This window comes from Dioscorea cayenensis, chromosome 19 (assembly GCF_009730915.1).
Source record: "Dioscorea cayenensis subsp. rotundata cultivar TDr96_F1 chromosome 19, TDr96_F1_v2_PseudoChromosome.rev07_lg8_w22 25.fasta, whole genome shotgun sequence".
In the NCBI taxonomy this organism is placed as follows: Eukaryota; Viridiplantae; Streptophyta; class Magnoliopsida; order Dioscoreales; family Dioscoreaceae; genus Dioscorea; species Dioscorea cayenensis.
The window spans coordinates 31,313,302-31,333,601 of record NC_052489.1 but is presented as its reverse complement, the minus strand read 5'-3'; the positions used below and the strand labels follow the sequence as shown (position 1 = coordinate 31,333,601).

The window sequence follows — 20,300 nt, the reverse complement described above, 5'->3', positions numbered from 1 at the left end:
GCGACTCGCTCACGAAAATGTTCCACCGAACACCAAGTTCGATTCGAGAGTGGAGCAGACTGAACAGTGAAGATCCCTTAAAAAGTGATTGAGCTTGCCTGATATCATCCAAATTGGGGCCGCCATTAGACTTGTCTCCAGGGGAGAAAATGGAGTTGAAATCCCCACAGATGACCCACGGGACACCATTCCCAGGGAGGCAAAGTCTAATTTCTTTCCAAAATTCTGATTTTAACTGTCGCGAATTTGGACCATAGACAGTGGTACAAAACTAGCGGGTGTCATTAGATTTGCACCTAAATTCCACTGAAAGACAAAAAGTGCCTAGGAAAGCCAAACTGCCCTCATGCAAACTATTGTTCCACCCAATTAGCATCCCCCCCGCAGAACCTAGAGCAGGGGTGAAACAAAATTGATCTAGTCGGGAGCCACCAATCGACCTCTAGACGGAAGGATCAATCGAGCTTAGTTTTGATTCTTGTATGCAGCAAATATCAGCATGGTGAATGTTAAGAAAATCTTTAACTAGGAAGCGCTTGGAGGGACTTCCTAAACCTCTAACATTCCAGTTGATAATATTCATAAGGAAACTAATTAGAACTGGAGGCGGCCCCAAAACTAGAGGGTCCTGCAATAGGGTTCGGGGTGGACAATCTAGTTGATTCGAGCATGCGTAAATGTAACAAGCATTTATCTCTATGTTGCAAGGAATCAAAAGAAATGCCACAAGCTTTGCAATAATTAATTAACTGCAAGTCATTCCATTCATTTAAAAGAAGAGGGGTAGTCAGTAGTACCTTCCAGGGTCGAGCTAGTCGTCCCCTTCTTTTTTTAGGTGGATCTTGGTGGCTGTGGTATGAAACCGGCCTCCTCGTTCCATCTCGAGGAAGGGATTTTCCTCCGTTCACTTCTTCTTGTAGCCTGAGAAGGGTCTTCAGTTTGTCCAGATTGAAGCAATCTTTTAACTTTCTCTTCAAAGTCAGATTCTGAATCATCCCCTTCCTGACTGCCAAGACTTTCACAATCATGACGAGAACCATCTGACATCTGAGTAGAGGGCACAAGTATGTTATCCTTAACTGGGTTCCCTTCACCCCATATTTCCATGTTCTCCTGCTGGATAGACACATCATCTACCAGGGATCTAGAGGAAATTTCTTTAGAAAATTTGCCCGGCACAAGAGTCCAGAAGCCATGGAGATAAACCCACTCAAAATTCGGAGGGAGGGTGAAGTTTATAGGGGGATGTTCCGGGTTACAGAAGTTATCTGGGTCCACTGAGGTATCCCCACTTCCTAGCTGGGCTGGATTCTTGGTCTCAACTGTGTCGGGCCCCAACTGGGCCTTAGAAGAATGGCCCACTAATTCAGTCTCAGATGGGTAACAAGAAATCTTCTCCACAACTAGGCTTGGTTCCACCGCTGAAGGCCCACCAACCACAGCAAATGGGTCCTTAAGAGAGTGATCCAAGCCCAGCCTGTTCGGTGAGCCCAGGACAACATTAACCACGTCTCCCCGTTTGTCACGTGGGGAGATCAGAATTTCCGGAACTGCACTGACATGTGTCGCCACAACATTCGCTCCAACATCACTCTCAACTGCTTTGTCGGCCTGGAGAGGGGCAACCTCGTCTAATGGCTGATCGACAGCGTAATGGGTCTCTTGGGACGTGTGCAGCGATCGGGTTGAGCCATGCAACGTCGGGTTTTCCGATGGGTAAAACACGGGCGCCCGGATGGACCATCGGTCCGAGCGACTATCCGGGTTTGTGCCCATCCGGATCACCCCGTAGGCGTCGGAGATCCCGGGAGCGGAGCTCACCGGCCGGATCTCGAGTACAAAGTTTTGAGCCCCGGAACAGCGCTCTCCGGTCGGGTGAGGTTTGATGAACCGTCGAGACCCGGGAGCACCGCTCACCGAGCAGGGTCGAGCCGAGGTTTCAAGTTTTAAGTGTTCTTTGTGGTGGAGGGCCATGCTCATGGGGTCTGCTAGCAACTTTGTCTGGCACTTGGTCTTGATCTATCATCATCTCTTTTCCTTTATTATCACAGGCACGATCAGCATCAAGGCATTCAGGTTCTTGCACCTTCGTCAAAACTTGGTCCTCATGTCGGGGGGGAAGAACATACTTGTCAAGGTCTCGTCGGAAAGTAGGGAAAGGGAGATGGTTATCAGTGATGAGCACGATGAATTTGCGCATTCCAAAGCTCAGCATTATCTCATGAGGAATCACCACACGGTGGCGGCATCGGACGAGGACCGAGAGGAAGGACTTATGAGGCTTACTTGGTTGCGGAATAGCCACCAATTCTCCAATCGGCCGCAGGATATCCACCAGCACAGACCAGGTCCAAGCATGGAGAGGGAGATTCCAAATGAGAAGAACTTGAGCCTTCCCCGTCGCCGATCCCACCGACCCAATCTCGGCGGACCCAAGGTTTGATGGAGATAACACATGGTCCCATTTTTTTGAAGATAAGCTCAATTCCCCAATCTTGCTAGCCTTCATGGCTTCATTCTCACTCGCTAAGGGGTGGCCAAGTAAGAATTCCCTTTGAAATCGTAGTATCGCTCGACTGGGTGTGTTCAAAGCTCGGGAAGAAACTTCAGTAGAATATCTTCACTGGTCTGCCCCGAGATAACGTCAAGGACTACGATTTTTGTCAGCTCTTTTCGCAGTTTAGCTGTCTCCTGGTTTAGAGAGATGGATAGATGTGAGCGTTGCCAACCGGGATTAACAGATGAACTTCCATCAAGATTAGCACTGTCCTGAGAGGAGCTCGCTTTAGCCTTTGGCCAGGCCAGACGATGACGCGGAGACGGGGGGAGCTCCACCCTACAATTCATAGCCAAGTGACCTGCTCCACCACATCGCTTACAAGAGAGACGGTGGCGACATTCTGATGTATTGTGTGTATACTGAGGCGGTGATTGCAGCCTCGGTGAGACGAGATCGCTTGGTCCCCGCCATCGGGAGACGACCTTTTCGGTGAAGAAAAACGCACTTTTCGGTCCGCTCGGAGGTAGGGGCTATGTCTGTACTTACGAGGCGGACGGGTTTCCCAACCTTCACGGGGTTCCGCCATAGCACTTGCCAAAGTTTGTTGAGGTTCCACATCGCCTCTCGCTCACTGGAAGGACTAACCGCTGCTGCAAAGGTGGTGCCCTCTCTAACAAAAGTCGCCGAGGAGAGGATGGCCACTTCCTGATGCTCGGTTAGAACCCTGTTGACGGTTGTGGGAAAGGCTTTTACGTGACCATCCACCTCTCCCTCCCCCATTCCTACCATACCTTCCTCCATCGCGAGCTCCGCCAGAAGCGGATCGTCAGTCGGGAGCGAGTCGCCCATTCCTCAACTTATTTTTTTTCTTTAAGGTCTCTTGTTTTGCTCTAATGCAAGTAGTTTATTCATCTTATAAATTAATATCTTGCTTTGCGCCTGCTACTTCCGAGGTTTGTCCTCCCTGATAAGGTCCCTTCCAATCTTCCATGAAAGTTAAGTTGGGCAACCACAGCCAACAAAACAAAACAAGCTTGTTGAAAATGTGTCAACTTTATAAAAATCATTTTATAAATCAATTTTTATCTGTGATTGTAAAGTGCTGATCACGAGGCAAGTGGGTTGTGCTGTTCAGAAGAAAGAAACATATAATAAGGCTAATCTACATAATATCCCAATGGGATTGAGATATCATTTCAGATAGCGTTTCTGTTCTGTTATATCTCCCACCCACTAGACTCCCTCCTTGCGGCCCGGCCCTGCCCTGCCCTGCCCTGCCCTGCCTGCTGGAAAATTGTTGGCGCGCGCGCTCTTCTTCCCTTCCACCGACATCACGGGCCATGGCCATGTAGCATTGCCGAGCCCCCCAAGAGTCAATATCACCAGCAATAGCTGCACTACCATCATCCCTCTTTTACGAATGGATCTCCAAATCCTCTGCAACTCCACCCTCTCCCTCTCATTCTCTCATTCCTTGTATCGTTTTCACTCTCATCGTCATCTCCGCATCCCCAATCTCGGCCTCAGGACGATGCCATCTCCTCACAGAAACATGATTTTCACAAACGCAATCACAACCGACGCCGTTCCGCAGCCTAGAACTTCTCCGGTCCCTACCCACCAGGTCACCGTCCACGATCGTCGGCGCGGAGTTGTTCACCAATTCCTCGTGCCCGAGGTAACACTAACTCAGAGGCTACTCTCATAATGTTTCAGTCTTGGACCTTGGTTGATATATGAGGCTGTAGTGATGTGCTTTTGTTGCCGCTGCTGCAGGACCAGTACATACTACACACTGCCGAGTCACAGAACATCTCATTGCCTTTCGCTTGCAGGCACGGTAATCCCTATCTCCGCCTCTCCATGCCTTTCCCAATTTTCATAACTTCTCAAGTCTGTTTCCATTCTATAATTGACATCCCAGACATTATTATGTTCTCTCATAGCATTTAATGGAGGGAATACGATTGGTTTTTGTTCTAGAATTTTTAAGGATGTATTGCTTTCTTGTTCACTTTCAATAATTATCAGCCATCAAGTCACCCTTCTTTGTTCAAGTTTGTATTTCTGTTGAAGTTTTTCTATCATGCCAAAAGTTTATACTCGCCTCGGTAATATTGAGATCATCATCATTAATTTATCTTCCTTCCCCTTGTTTCTGAATATGAATATAAATATATATATATATATATATATATATTTTTGAAAAAGGCGATAAATCACACAAAAATATATTAGGAAAAATAAGACTGTCATATGCACATAAGACTGAATATTAATACTTCTCATAATTTTTATCTCACTTCTTTAGTATCTCATTTATCTTGGCCCATTGAAGTAAGGAGTATATATTTTATGTAACAGGTTGTTGTACTAGTTGTGCTGTTAGAGTAAAATCCGGGCAAATAAGGCAACCTGAGGCTCTCGGAATATCTGCTGAACTGAAGTCTAAGGTTTATTTGATTCATTTCTTTACAAGGCATTTGTTTTGCTCTTCTTGTAAAATTTGCTCCACTCTACCTTTTGCCTTGTGATCTCAAATGTTTTTCTTTCAGGTTGAATTTCATGTTATTCTTCATGATGCAAGGCTTATCAAATTCCTACTTATTTAAATGAAACGTTGTTGAACTCATGATTCATTTTAAAATCACGCATTATAATAATTTAAGGTTTTAAACTTTTAGTTGCAAAGTTTGGACCCTTTTACATGTGAGTCTAGAATGACGAATTTGGGAAGCCACTAATGAAGTATCTTGTTAGCTATGTGGTGGGAGCACTTAGAACGCAAAGTTTTCTGTGATCTATGCAAAACCTTTATTGTAAGAGAACAAATTACATATCACTTTCATCCCTCCATGTTAGCATTATCTTAAAAATGATCAGCGATAAATGACAATGACCTATTTCAGGCAGTTTCTATTATTACTGTTGTTGTTATTGTTACTGCTATTACTATTGTTACTGTTTTTGTTTTTGGTTCTGTTTCCTTTGTTAAATCTTGATTTTATTTTTTTATATATACTTTTTGACCTCTCCTTTTTCCTTCATATTTGTTTGATGGGTTCAACATGATGTGGAATTAATATTCTTTATCAAAGGCGAAATTATTGTTTTTATTACTTTCAGGGCTATGCATTACTCTGTGTAGGGTTCCCATCTTCTGATCTAGAAGTGGAAACACAAGACGAGGATGAGGTACCATGACACATGGAAGATGCATCCATGAATTTGTTTTATTTTTTATTTTTACTTTGAAAAGTGGGTAAATGACATTGCATTGAAATAATGCATCCCTTAATTTCTGCCTTGCAAGTCCTTAAAATTCTTCTGATAAAGCAAATATATGCATATATATATATATATACATATCCATGAAACCCTGACTGTCTTCTGTCTTCAGGTCTACTGGCTTCAATTTGGAAGATATTTTGCCCGAGGGCCTATTGTGAGTGTGTTGAACCTATGTGCTTGAGACATAAAATTATTACATTGAAAGAAGGCATGCATGCATGCTCCAAATTTTTACTTGTGCATGTTCAAAAGCTGTTCCTATATAGTACTTGCATTACAATTGCTTCATCTTTTCTAATTTATTTTAGCTAGAAAGTGGTGCAGTCAAAATGGAGATGATAACCAGGAATTAAATGAGTCCAATGTTGCGAGCCATCATGATAGTTGCTTCAGATGTTGCCTGTTTTGGTCTGTTGAATTTTTGTTCTTAGGGTGCAAAGATTAACATCATTGAGACTTCATGTTGCCTTGCAAATGACTAGGGCGGGTAAAATAATTCTTGTGTCCTTGCTGGTCTGAGATGTTCTGAAAATTATTGAAAGTAACTAGCGGCTCAAATTTGAAAACTGATCCCTTGAACAATCTGGACTGGGTGATTTTGTTTCATAGTCTACTAATATTTTTAAAATAGATCATATCACCATTTTTCTTCCCAGTTGTGTACCAGTTTTAAGTTGCTCCTGTGACTGCTGGCCATTAGTCTCTGAATTTATTATTATTATTTCCTTCTTGTTCTTCAGGAAAGGGATGACTATGCACTGGAGTTGGCCCTGGCTGATGAGTGATGCAAGCTCAGAACTGTAGACGGCTGAAATACTTGATTCCTTTCGAGACCAATTCTTATCTCAGCTTATAAGTATGTGTTGTCAGGCTTTGATTTCAGCAATTGTTTGTTTCCTTGTTGCCCAGAACATTTAGAGTTACATGATTATGCCTTGCTAGCCGGTAGTTGATGAATTCTGTATTACTGCTGCATGTAAATCACCGAGAGAGGCAACAGAATCTAAATATTTCACTTTGTTAATGGAATATGTTGTGGTGATCTCTGAACCTTTTGCTATTCCTGTATTGCATATGAAGGGACGCAGATAGTTTGTGGCCAAAATGCTGGTGTCTTGGGTTTTGGTCCCTTTGGATGAGTTATGATGGTAATATTAAAAATACAAAATAATTATATTCACAGGCATATACTTTGGCGCGCGCGCACATATACATAAATGATGATAATTTAAAACAAAAAAAGTTTCACAAATGAATTAGTTCAAATATTTATAAAATAAAAATTTCTGCAAAATAATAATAATAATAAATAAAAATAACAATTTCGAAATTCCATGGGCTATAGTGGAATGCATCGGTGAGGCCCAAACTTAAATAGATCTTATCCCGGGCAGGCGTGCCTTCTCCTCGTTCCCTCCTCTTCATCGTTGCTTTCTGTTGATTTTGTGAGGCCATTCCAATCCAGGACACCAATGCTTGCCAGAGCCACCCCTTTCTTTCTATGCTCCTCCTCTCACCTGGAAACCTTTCCATTTCCATTTCCATTTCCATTTCTTCTCAATTACCGCCGTAATGGAAGGAATTTGCCGGTGTGTCGGGTGGCTTACAAGCGCATTCCCATGGACACCCCGGGCGCCTATCAACTGATTGACGAGCATACTGGCGAGAAGTTCATCGTTTGGGGTGGATCCGACGACGGTGGAGATGACTCCATCCCTTCCGAACAAGTCCTCTCCTGGAAACCCGAAGCCGTCAAGTCAAGCGATTGTGAGTCATCATACATAGTGCCTGATGCTGCTCCCAAGCAAATGGGAGCCCAAAGGATTCAAAGTTTCTCATTACTTACATTCGTCTTTGTTGTTGGTTGCTTCAGCACTTGCTGATGATGACCGTGCTGCTAGGTCTCGCACCGGATTCAGCAAACTGAAAGCCTCGAAGATTAGAGGACTTATGATTAAGAGATCCTCTGCCAATCGTACTCTCGATTGTAAAGAAAATGCTCCAGCCACCTATCAAGAAGAACCTGACTTTGTCAGAGCTAGAACCGGATTCGGGCTGCTTCACGACAATGGAAGAGATGGTGATATTAAAGACGGAAGCTTTTCCAATGTAAGGCCTGATTTCGTGGGCGAGTCTTCTACTTCTCCAGGGAATGCTTCTTCTTCATTGAGAGGACGGGGATGGGGTAGTGCCAGCTCCTCTTTTTCCTCCGAGAGCAATACAACGGCTGCTGCACGGCTGCCGCAGCGAAGTAGAAAGTCGGCAAATGGTGGCTTTTTTAGCAACAAATCCTTTGAAAACTTGGGTTGTTCTCCGGACATGGTACAATCCCTGAAGGATTTGCAGTTTATCCGCCCGTCACATATCCAGGTCCTCTTTTTTGGATTAATATGCTAATGCTAGTCTGCAGAAGTTATGAGAGCCTTATTTCTCTGTATTTAGCTGCGCGCCTTGAACTCACAATTTTGTGAACCCCCTCAACTTCCAGGCAATGGCATATGGCCCAGTTTTAGAAGGTAAAAGCTGCATCATTGCTGATCAAAGTGGATCCGGTAAGACATTGGCCTATCTTGCCCCTACCATCCAACGTCTGAGGCAAGAAGAATTAGCCGGGCTTCACAAATCCTCAGCAAGGAGTCCGCGTGTCATAATATTGGCTCCCACTGCTGAATTGGCCTCTCAGGTCGGCATTGTCTGTCAAGATCATCGAGGAAATTCAAATAAGATTAAATGACCTCATTACTAGGATTATTAGGGAATTGTGTGGTTTCTGCAGGATAAATCCATCTCATGTTCTTCTGGTCTGCAGGTGCTTAATAACTGCAGATCAATATCAAAAGGTGGTGTCCCATTCAGGTCTATGGTTGCAACAGGGGGATTTCGGCAGAAAACTCAGTTAGACAATCTTCAACAAGAAATGGATGTGCTCATAGCTACACCTGGTCGATTAATTTACTTACTTCAAGAAGGCTTTCTGCTCTTAACTAACCTTAGATGGTAAGACTTGTTTAACTTTTTCAAATGTTTGTCTGGTGTTCCAACCGAAGATTTTGGTATTTTCCGAGAGTTCTTTGTCTGTGTGTGATATCAGTCATGCTCAAATTGTGTATCCGTTCCATCTTCAGAAATTAAAGATGGTTATGTGAATAATTTATTTAGCCATCAACACCAGATGCAAGAGGGGAATGAGGTTTGTAAAGAAAAGGAATTTTATTTATATAATCATCTATGCCATGGGAATCTCAAGTCAACATTATTTGATTCGCTTTTCTTTACCTAATCTTTCTTTTTGGAACAATGGGATATCTCTTCAATGGTAAAAAAATTTAAAAAAAAAAAGGTTAAATTTATCAAGTTTTAATGTCAATAAATTTTTTGTCTATTTATTATCTGTTTCATTTGCGTTTAGCAATTAGTATCATTATATAAGCATTAATCTGACAGAAACCTCTCAGTTTTCCTTTGATGCTTATATTTCCTTGTTTTCCAGTGTTATTTTAGATGAAGTAGACATCTTGTTTGGCGATGAAGGTTTCGAACAAGTTCTTCAAACCTTATCTAGCTCTGCACCCATGACATCACAGTATCTTTTTGTCACTGCAACTCTTCCTGTTGATATTTACAATAAATTGGTTGAGACCTTCCCTGATTGTGAAGTAATTATGGGACCAGGCCTTCACCGGATGAGCTCTAGGCTTGAAGAGGTAAATTCCTCCGCTTGTTTTTTCCCTTTTGCTCCTTGCATTGACTCATTTTCTTCTGTACAATTCAAATTTAAGAATTTTTCTTCTGGAGATGTTTGCAAAGGTAGATATTTTAGATATTGCTTAAGGCTATCTCTGTTATCTATTGTGGCCTGGCAAAGCCTGATTGCAGTTTGCAAGCATAGTTTTTGTTTTGAATTTCTTTCAAATGGTTGGTGTGTTAATTTTGGACATATATTTATTTACTTTATCAGAAAATTTCCTATGGAGGGATGTAATGAATGTTTACACAAGCAGTGCCATTTTCAAATATAAAAATGATTTTTGATGTCAGAAAGGTAATTTTTTTATGTAGTGCAAATACTATAGTTTTTTTATTGAGAAGGTGCAAGGGATGAAGATATCCTTTTATTTTTTTCTCTTCACTATGAAGTGTGAGCAGAGGAGGCTTGTAATGGCTTCTTCATGTGAAAAAATTATGAGAAAGCAGTTCACTATTCCTTTGAAGACTTTAACATGAAACATGACATCCATTCAGTCTCATATATCCATCCTTGCATATGTTTATGCTATGTTTTGAATGATGTATCATATAAGCCATGCCAAGTTGCAATGCTGAGGACAAACTTCATCAATGCTGTACCGATCCTCATGAGTAATGGATTTTGATTTCAGAAAGGCTATCAGTATAAGAATAACTAATTGTCCTATACCAGGCAATTTGATAAATATGGGCTGAATATTGAAGCTTATGTCTATCATCCTATGAGCTTAAGCTTTTGTGTTAAATCAGAGGTGGATGACATATTCGGTTTTGTATATAATCAAAGTTTTGATTTGTTTGGTTTTGCAATGTGTATAGTTAAAATAGACTAATACATATATCTGGGAGGCATATTAGAGTAACTAATATTCATACATCAGTTGATTTGATGAATATAAACTTGAATGTAAAGTCCGGGGTTTCGCATTCTATAAGCTTAAGCTTTTGAAAAGAATTGGGCTTGCTAACATATTTGCTTTGTATGTAACAATCACCATCAATGCAAGATCTGTTGCAAGGGGCAGTAAAAGCTTGCATTACTCACTTGCCTCGGAACTTTTGTGTGATTCACATTGTGAATTCATGTGTAGGTTCTTGTTGACTGCAGTGGCGATGTTGAAGGGGAAAAAAGTCCTGATACAGCTTTCACGAACAAGAGATCTGCTTTACTGCAGCTTGTTCAAGAATCTCTAGTTTCTAGAACTATTGTTTTCTGCAATAAGGTTAGTATTGTGATGATTTATGGTTACTTTTACTGTTCTAAATTTCAAGCATGACTGTTCCTCTTCTCATCTGATAAGTCAGTTTGTTATAGGACGAATTATGCCATGACGAAGCCCTTTAAATAACTTATGGTTTGGTTCCCATGTCTTTTCCTGTGTTACTTGGGCAGATTGAAACTTGCAGAAAGGTGGAGAATGCATTGAAACGCTTTGATCGGAAAGGAGTCCATGTTAAAGTCTTGCCATTCCATGCTGCTTTAGATCAAGAAACTCGTCTCTTCAACATGAAGGAGTTTCTCAACTTGAAGTCAACAGACAATTTATTCTTGATTTGCACTGACAGGTAAATGTGTTTTGTTGATGTCTCTATTATTCTGTTATGTTTTATGAGTGTGGTTGGTTTTTATACCCCATGTCTGTCACATCTTTTTGTATACATTCACTAGCCAGCCGACCCAAAAGCCATCTATGTTGCTAAATTGCCATCTATGTTGCTAAATTTTTGTTGTTTATATCTAGTTATTGTTAAGCTGATAAATTCCATAATCATGCATGCAACAGGGCATCGCGAGGCATTGACTTCACAAATGTTGATCATGTGGTGCTTTTTCGATTTTCCCCGTGATCCTAGTGAATATGTCCGTCGTGTTGGGAGGACTGGCTCGTGGTGCTATGGGAAATGGAAAGGCTTTTTGTGTTCGTGGTAGGCAAGCAAGTATCCCTTGCAAAGAGAATAATGGAAAGAAACAGAAAAGGGCATCCCCTGCATGATGTTCCTTCTGCTTATGAATTGGAGAGCTGAGCTGAAAAGTTTAGGATTGCTGTATCTGTATCACTGTATGCCAGGCCTGTTATGTTTGTTATGTAAATTTTGAATTGGTTGCAAAATTACTACTGTAATTAGATGACTTGAAGCGGATAGAGAGGAAACAAAAATAGAGCTGCTTTTTGGCTTGAAATGCTTAATTTCCTCATCCATGTCTGCAGTTCACTTGAATCATTCTGCTCAGCCCAGGTTCTGGATTTGTCTTTCACCAGACGCTGCTTTAAAATAAAAAAAAAATGCTGTTTTTTTTTTATTTAACTGAAATTATGTTTTTCTAGGGACAACCAATAAATAGTAAACACTCCTTGTGTGCCATGTGTGTGTGTGTGTGTGTGTGTGTGTGTGTATCTAGATACTGCATGAATTAGCTAGCATTGGAGAACTTGTTATAATACATTGTAAAAATAATTAAATATTAATACATAAATATATATAGTAACTGCATAAACGATTGGATAAGGTAAGAGAGGTCGACTGGGTTTGCTTTCTTCCGCTCTGCTGAGTGCTGAGAGAAATACCTGTGGAAAAAAAAACCAAACAAAAACGAGAGAGAGAGAGAGAATGTGTCCTGCCGCTGCCGCTTGTCTCTGGTCATCAACAGCACCCTTCTCCTCCTCCGTCTCTTTGAGAGGCACCCGTCTCATCCCCATTACCAATGTCACCCCTCTTCTTCAGTCGGCGGCAACCTTTCCCTGCATCGTTGCCAAGACCGTCACCCGCAAGAAGAACCGCGATGCTCGCCATCAGCGCGTGCGGAAGAAGGTCAGTCCTTCTCCTTCCTCCTAATCTTAATAATTTCTTACCAATCTGCGATTTTGTTTGAAGTTGATTGTTTGTCATCTTGCTTCTACCCCACTGTCGGTCATTGGTTGTTACCTGTGCTATTGTTATGTTTCCACTTTTCCAGTAGTAACACCACATCCAATCAATTGGTTGCTATCTGTTCAGGTAGAGGGTACACCGGAGAGGCCAAGGCTATCCGTTTTTCCGTTCCAACAAACACCTATATGTCCAAGTCATTGATGACACCAAGATGCACACTCTTGCTTCTGCTTCAACGATGCGAAGCCTATCTCTCAAGAATTTGATTACTCTTCTGCCCCCACCATTGTAAGTATTTCCATTTTAATGTTATTGTGTTGTATTCACACATTCTGTTCTTCCCTATCTGCTGTTTCTTTTGCATTCTTAGCTACTCTTGCCATAACAAATTGCAACTTTTTTTTTTTTTTTTTTAAATGTTAAAAGACTTACCACCTAACAAGAATTTGCTTTTCTAGTAAAGAAGGTTAATTTATTAGTTCAAATCATACTAGAAGGTTGACATTCCTTAGACGAGCATAGGAAATTCCTCTTACAGCATCACACTGATTATGATAGACATTTGCATATTTCTTTAGCTAACCCATCTCCCCTTGCTGACCACATGCGGACTACATGGCATATTTTGTGTTCTTCCCTTCAGCTGCTCTGTTACTCTCGCAGGTTTATTAAATTTTCAAATTCCAAATGTCAAGCAAAAGTTTGTTGTTTCCCTATCTGCTGTTTGTTCAGTACCACAGCTAGTGGTAGTTGTACTCTGTTCTATCATTTTTTAATGCATTGTGGTTTATCCACTTTTTCAAAAGTTTGTTCCCTACCAGTAGAGGTTGCTTTATGACTTAATCTATTAAACTGTACACTGAGCCCCTTACCCTTAGGGAACAATATCTTTCACAAATTCTGATAGCTACCCTTCAGGCTCCAAGTGCATAATAATCTATTCTGATGTTCATTTTCTAGGTCATCATGTAACAAGTTATGGGATCAAATGAAGCTATCCTCATCTTTGACCAAAGACTGACAAAAAGTTGTTTCGATATTTCACCAAACAGTAACAAAACAATCCAAATAATCTTCCATTTATCCTTCCCCTATCTCTCAAATTCACTTTGACTGAATTTTCGCCTATGATGCATAATCCTTTTGACATAACTTGTGTGAAATATAATATTTTGATTTTGTTGGTAAATAAGCTAAATGGTTAATTTGTTCACATTGTTGATCGGCATCTATGAAATCACAATAATGAAAGAGAAAAATGAAAGAGCAATTACATAAAGATAGAAAGTTATGCCATTTGGCAATTTTGTTCCTTTATGACAAAATACTAGGAATTCACAAGTTCAAGGATATAGATTTTTGTCATATGTGTAGGTTGTGAGTTAAATCATCATGGATTGGCAAGGCTCAAGTAATTGTTGCTTTCCATTTGCTCCTTGTTCATAAATTACAAGCACCTTCCCTTGCAATAACTGGAGTGCTTTGGGATTTGAAACATCTCTACCTTGAAAACTTCTATATCTTCCAAAATCATCATTTGGTTGATCAACTTTTCTTTAGCTCAAATAAAATAAGAAAATCCCCTTTGTTCAAATGGGAGAATTTTTGGATTATATTAACCTCTATCATAATATTATTTGCAAACTTTTGTGTAAGTTTGTCTTTGTTTTTTATGCATAAATTAATATTTTGCTCGGCGAAAGTGTAGCTTGATCTTTTGAGTTAGATGTTTCTACGGAAAGTGTATCTTGATCCTTTGAGTTATATTTGATAAAGTGGATAAACCACAACTTTGAGTTATATTCTGCAATCCAGTTTTTGACATGCTGTCAATTTAACAATTTTTAGTTACTAGGGAAGTGGCAAAGAAGGTGGGTGAAGCCATTGCAAAGTCTTGCTTGGAGAAAGGAATCTCAAAGGTTGCCTTTGACAGAGGTGGTTACCCTTTATCATGGCCGTATAGAAGCCTTGGCTAACTCTGCACGAGAGAATGGTCTTCAGTTCTGAACCCGGGGAGAAGTTGAGATGTGTATGAAATCAATCCTCTTTGTAGCTCATGTTTGATCGTAGAGATCAGTAATGATTCTTGCTCAGGTTTCCTTCCATAGACTGGATATGTATATTTTTATCCCATGACGAAGCCCTCTGGCTTGCGCCTTTGGATCTGAACTTTTATTTTTGTTTTCTCAATGTCAAGAAGATTTTGCAGGTATTATATCAGATGAATAATCCTAGTGTTGAAGGGACCTAATCCTTTCTTGCTTTTCTTTGCGCTTTTTGTTTGTTTTGATTGCCAGAAATGTGCAAGGAGGTTCTCAAGAGAAACTATGTGGATTGGTGGCATGTTATTGACTAATTGTCATTGACTTATTTGGTTCTTGGAGGTTTGGTTTTGGTTATCAGGTTTCTAATGTTTGCTAATGTTTCTTGCATGTTACTTTATTTATTTATTTTCTAGGGGTTCTGATCAGTGCATGGCATCTGAATACAGCAAAAGAGAATTATATATATATATATATATATCAATTAACATAAGGATGTTATGTATGAAATGAGCATGGAGAATGTGATGGATATCTTTAGGCTTTAGCAAATAGCAACCTATGGGTATGTAAGCCCCAGGCAACAAACCACGTGATGCTGACTCCCTCCTCCCCTTGTTGCAACTTGAATCTGCATTCACCAATTAACATAAGGAATTAAGGATGTTATGTATCAAATGGGATGGAGAATGTGATGGAGTCATGGAGGACATCTTTAGCAACCTAAGGGTAGGGTATATATATATATATATATATATACATACGTAACCCTAAAAGAAAGACCCACGCAACCACGTGATGCTCCTGGCTTCCTTGTTGCAACTTGAATCTACTTTCATGAACCTCTTTTTCCCATCTTGGCTTATTGCATGCGACTCCACTCCTCCCATACACTAGTACTAACATTATTTATTGTTGAAGCCCAAATTAAACAGGCATGTAAATTTTGGCAAAATTAGTAAGCTTATAGCTATGGTATTGGTATGGTATAAATTTATACCATAGCTATAATTTTGCATGGTTTGCTATGAGATTCTTCACAGAAATATATATATATATATATATAGCTATGGTAAGGTATAAATTCATTCATTGTTCCTATAATATGTGCAAATTCCAAATTTAGTCAGTGGATACCGTGTTTGTTACTTGACTTAATTACTCATTTTGAATGAGTACTTTAATTGTGAGGTCGTCCATTGAAAATCATAATTAATGCCATTGACTTCTTTCCAAAGCATATATATCATGTGTAAATATAACGGATATATGCACACAAACATTCTCTTCAGTTATACATCATCTCACATCAATCTTAATAGCAGCAGCAGCAGCAGCAGCAGCAGCAGCAGCAGCAGCAGCAGCAGATTAAGATGTTAATGATGATGAATATTGAGAAGAGGAGGATTTTGTGCATTACGCTGTTGGTAGTGGCCTTTACATTTGAGCGTCATGGCAAAACAAGGGTGCTGCAGGTGTATGGACAAGAAGAATTTGTAGAAGAAGAAGAAAAAGGCATCTCAATCTCATCAAGAAGTAATAGAGGTGGAGGTGGTGAGGATTTTGTGAAGGTGAGTGGCTTGCAATTTACTAGGAATGGGAGTACCTTCTACTTGAACGGTTTCAATGCTTACTGGATGATGCTGGTGGCATCTGACCCAACACAGAGGCTCAAGGTGGCCTCTGCCCTGAGACAAGCCTCAGTATATGGATTAACTCTTGCTAGAACTTGGGCTTTTAGCGATGGTACTGCCGCTTCTAATAAGCCCTTGCAATCAGCTCCTGGTTCTTACAACGAGGCTATGTTCCAAGTACACATAAAGTTTTTTTTTAACTAATTTATTAATTAGATTAATGATTTATTTTAACATTTTAAGTTTTCTTTAATTTGAATATATATAATTCGAGGTTTTAATTCAGCAGAATATATATATTTATTTGTATACATTATCTCATTCACTATTTTGATTTAATTACAGGGATTAGATTTCGTGGTTTCAGAAGCTCATAAAAATGGGATTTATCTGATAATGAGTCTGGTGAATTACTATTCGGATTTTGGAGGGAGAAAACAGTATGTCCAATGGGCAAGAGAGAAGGGCCAGAACGTGACCTCCACGGATGACTTTTACACTAACATCATGATCAAGGGCTTTTACAAGAACCATGTTAAGGTAGTGTAAGTAGCATTATATATATATATATATATGCGTCACGGCATACATAAAAATAAAAAAAGGTTGTATATATTGGCCCAGCACGGTTGGGGCAGCGACATTCCTTATATCTCTTATATCTCTGTTTTTGTTTTTTTGTTTTTTTATTATTTTTTTATTTCTGTGGTTTCATCATATATATAATATATTGAGGATAATTATATATTGAATTTATTTGATTGGGGATTCAGACAATACTGACCCGGAGGAACACTATTAACGGGATGATATACAAGGATGATCCCACCATCTTGGCATGGGAATTGATTAATGAGCCCCGTTGTGAAAGTGATCTCTCAGGCAAGATATTACAGGTATATATATATATATATATATATTCTCTTGAATGATATATATATCACACATTTTAGTTTACTCAAATTGTTTTTTTTTTTTTTAAATCTTTTGCATCGTATTTATATATTTTATTTGTATAGAACTGGATCACAGAGATGGCAACTTATGTGAAATCCATAGACAAGAAGCATCTGCTTGATGTGGGAATGGAAGGATTTTATGGAAATAGCACACCTGAAAAAAAGTATTTAAATCCTGGAGGTATTGTGTTTGGTACTGATTTCTTGATTCACAATCAGATTAAGGGGATCGACTTCGCTACATTTCATGCCTACCCAGATATATGGTATTAATTAATTAATCTCCATATATATGCATCAATGTGCATGTTTCTTTATTAAATTTTTCATGTCAATGATGATGATGCCTTTTTACATGCACTTGAAGGTTATCAGGCTCAGTTGATAAAGTCCAATTAGAATACATGAAGAATTGGACAGAGTCACATGTGCAGGATGCAGGCAGAATATTGAAAAAGCCAATCTTGATGGGTGAGTTTGGGAAATCTTTGAAGCCAAAAGGAGGCTCAATCAAGTCAAGGGATGCTTTAATGGTTATCACCTACACAATGATCCTCCACAGTGCTCGCAATAATGGCCCATTCGCTGGAGGCCTTTTTTGGCAACTTCTGGACCAAGCCTTGGGCCAGTTCCAAGATGGCTACGGCATCGTCTTGCCTGAATTCCCTTCCACCGCGGCTCTCATTGCCAGTCACTCTCGCACCTTATCTAACCTCAATCACCATCTTTAGTTAGTTTTCATTCCATGCATATATATATATATATATTGCTTTGAATGATATGATCAACATGATCGCGATTTGATGCTATATATTATAAATTTCATCTAAATATTATCTCATGTCAAGTCATGTGTGAATACACCTAGCTATAAGTATACATACTCTGTTTAAATTTTCTTGTCCTAGCTCCTTGATCATCTACCATCATTTCTGTCATGCTCTGAACCTAGTCCGGCGGCGGACAAATGGCCGCGCACCCACAGGACAAAAGCTCCGCAGGTACCCACGGCCTAAAACCTGACTCAGAGCAAAAAAAATGATCTAACAAAGCCACATATTACAAGTAACAAAACACAACAACTTCCGACTATAACTTCAAGGACTACAACAAGAGAATTTACAACTCAATTACACTGAGAAAAGATACTTGACCGCCCGCTAATTTACAACCCGGATCTTGCTCTTGATATGAAAAAGAGAAAACAACTATTTATGAGCTTGACAGCCCAGTAAGTATCCACTAAAATTATCGGGATTATAAACGTTTCAAAATTTCAAAACTTAAATAGGTATAATAAAATACAAGTTTATCAGAATAAAATTCAGAAGTTAAGTTTTTTAATAAAACATAACTGATCAAAAAGTCAAGCATATATGTCTCACAAATAAATATTGAAAAAATAAAATGTCAGAGGTCATATGTTTACCTTCGGTGACCCGAGCCAGAATATCAGAGGTCATAAGTTTACCCTCGGTGACCCGAGCCAGAATTATCAGAAGCCGTTATTCTTATTAAACATTAGTCGTGATTCAACATCTAAGATCCTCAAATTCTTTGATCAAGATTCATGCTTCCTGCAAAAATGTCATTGAGCATCACTATAGAAATCTGATCATATCTCATAAATTACAGGGCTAAAAATTCTAAAATTTGACAGAGTCAAATATAAAATCATCTTCTACAACTTTCTTATATAAATCTAAATATAAATCAGAACTTAAAATCATGAAATTAATCAAAAAATGTTCAAGGGTTGCACAGAAATCATGTCCGCGTCACATGTGTCTAAACTTATAATTTATAGGATACTTATGTAAAAATTCTGAAATTTTGCACGTACTTAGCCAACATCGAACTCTACAAGCTTCTTTTTGTGCCATTCTTGGAAGCTAACTACACAAGACTAACACCTTCTTGATTGAAGCCTACAGATAAGTAATATTCCTTGATTTGTAAAGGCAAGATGGCAGAACATTGATAACCTCCACTGTCAAATTTAATGTGTGCTCCTACAATTTTCTCATTGATGGGGGACTTCAATGCACGGTGTCACTCACTCTACTAGAAGTTTATGCCCAGGAAGATTAGTACATTAATTGGCTTGTTTGAGATAATAAGATTCTTATACTAGAAAATCTCTTTTCTAAGAGATGTAATAAGCTTCGCACAGCCACTGTGTTCTTTGCCACATAGCCATTGCGACAGCGAACCACCTGCTTGTTCATTCAGTGTCTTTTTTACAATGTTCATTGGGAATCATTTTGTTTGACCTTTAGACAACTACAAATGCCTCGGTCCTTAGAGGATCTTTGGGGTAACTCGCTCCAAAGACTTAATTTTCCAAGCGAAGTCTCATGGGATCGATCTCTTAGGTAGAACTGTCACATAGCATATTTGGCTTACGTAAAGTGAGTGTATTTTCAATTTTATGGCACTATTTCTTTTATCAGTTCTTTTGAAAATAAGGTACATGTTTTTTTTCTCTGTAGCTTTTTGCAATTTAAAAAGCAAAAAAATCGGAGTTCTTTACTGATGTTGTACAGTTTCCAAGGCAATTCTATATTATCATATGAGAACCAACTAATAAAAAGTATAATTCTATAAGGTAACATCGCTATAAAAAGGACTGTAAGTCTTGAGGTTTTATCCATGGTTAATTTGCCTGCATTATTGAGTAGGCAATTCTATATTGATTTTTCAAATAGTAGCATGCCCGTACTAAAGTGGCTAATGAGAATATAGAAATTTAAAAATAATAAATAAATAAACGAGTTGATTATAGATCAATAGATGAATTAACTTTAATTGGAATATTATTCAGTTCAATTATGGTTCGGGTGTCATTTCTTTGGTTCGAGTGTCATGTTTTTGAATAAAAAGTGGATAAAACCACCGATTTATTAAAATGAGAAACAATATAAAGTCGCTAAATCCTCCTCACCGTAAGTGAGGGAAAAAGACAAGAGGAGAAAGCAAAGAGAAAGTAGAGGGTTAATCGAAGTGAAGACACCATCCCGAGATCTCAGCCTAATTAAAGAAGTAGTAGAAGTAACTATGCGGAGCGAGTCTTGGTCGAGATCGCTCGAGGATCGGCGGCCCTAGCTGTAAAAAGTTGAGCGAACTGATTGATCGTGACTTTTGAGTGCTTTTGTCGACGCTCACGGTCATTGTCGGAACCGTGAAAGCAAGCATGTTAGCAGCTTTTATAAATAATATCGAGATGCTAAGATGCAATCAATCGAAAGACGCGAAT

The 20,300-nt window shown here is 39.3% G+C and overlaps 3 protein-coding genes and 1 pseudogene across 3 annotated transcripts; all 4 read left to right on the top strand.

Moving 5' to 3' along the window:
• Positions 1 to 3,691: 3,691 nt before the first annotated feature.
• On the top strand, positions 3,692 to 6,841 carry LOC120249507 (ferredoxin C 2, chloroplastic-like). The gene is made up of 6 exons (XM_039258037.1): positions 3,692 to 4,178; positions 4,277 to 4,340; positions 4,865 to 4,953; positions 5,627 to 5,695; positions 5,901 to 5,945; positions 6,532 to 6,841. Exons 1-6 carry the CDS (start codon positions 3,921 to 3,923, stop codon positions 6,574 to 6,576), a joined length of 570 nt encoding a protein of 189 aa, XP_039113971.1. The 5' UTR covers positions 3,692 to 3,920; the 3' UTR covers positions 6,577 to 6,841.
• Positions 6,842 to 7,183: 342 nt separating this feature from the next.
• Positions 7,184 to 11,627, top strand: LOC120249506 (annotated as a pseudogene).
• A 422-nt stretch (positions 11,628 to 12,049) lies between these two features.
• On the top strand, positions 12,050 to 12,645 carry LOC120249508 (50S ribosomal protein L18, chloroplastic-like). Its single transcript, XM_039258038.1, has 2 exons — positions 12,050 to 12,349; positions 12,536 to 12,645. The coding sequence occupies exons 1-2, from the start codon at positions 12,149 to 12,151 to the stop codon at positions 12,608 to 12,610; spliced, it is 276 nt and encodes a 91-aa protein (XP_039113972.1). The 5' UTR covers positions 12,050 to 12,148; the 3' UTR covers positions 12,611 to 12,645.
• A 3,428-nt stretch (positions 12,646 to 16,073) lies between these two features.
• LOC120249391 (mannan endo-1,4-beta-mannosidase 1-like) lies at positions 16,074 to 17,775 on the top strand. The gene is made up of 5 exons (XM_039257883.1): positions 16,074 to 16,262; positions 16,431 to 16,625; positions 16,859 to 16,981; positions 17,105 to 17,310; positions 17,412 to 17,775. The coding sequence occupies exons 1-5, from the start codon at positions 16,089 to 16,091 to the stop codon at positions 17,773 to 17,775; spliced, it is 1,062 nt and encodes a 353-aa protein (XP_039113817.1). The 5' UTR covers positions 16,074 to 16,088.
• The last annotated feature ends 2,525 nt before the right edge of the window (positions 17,776 to 20,300 follow it).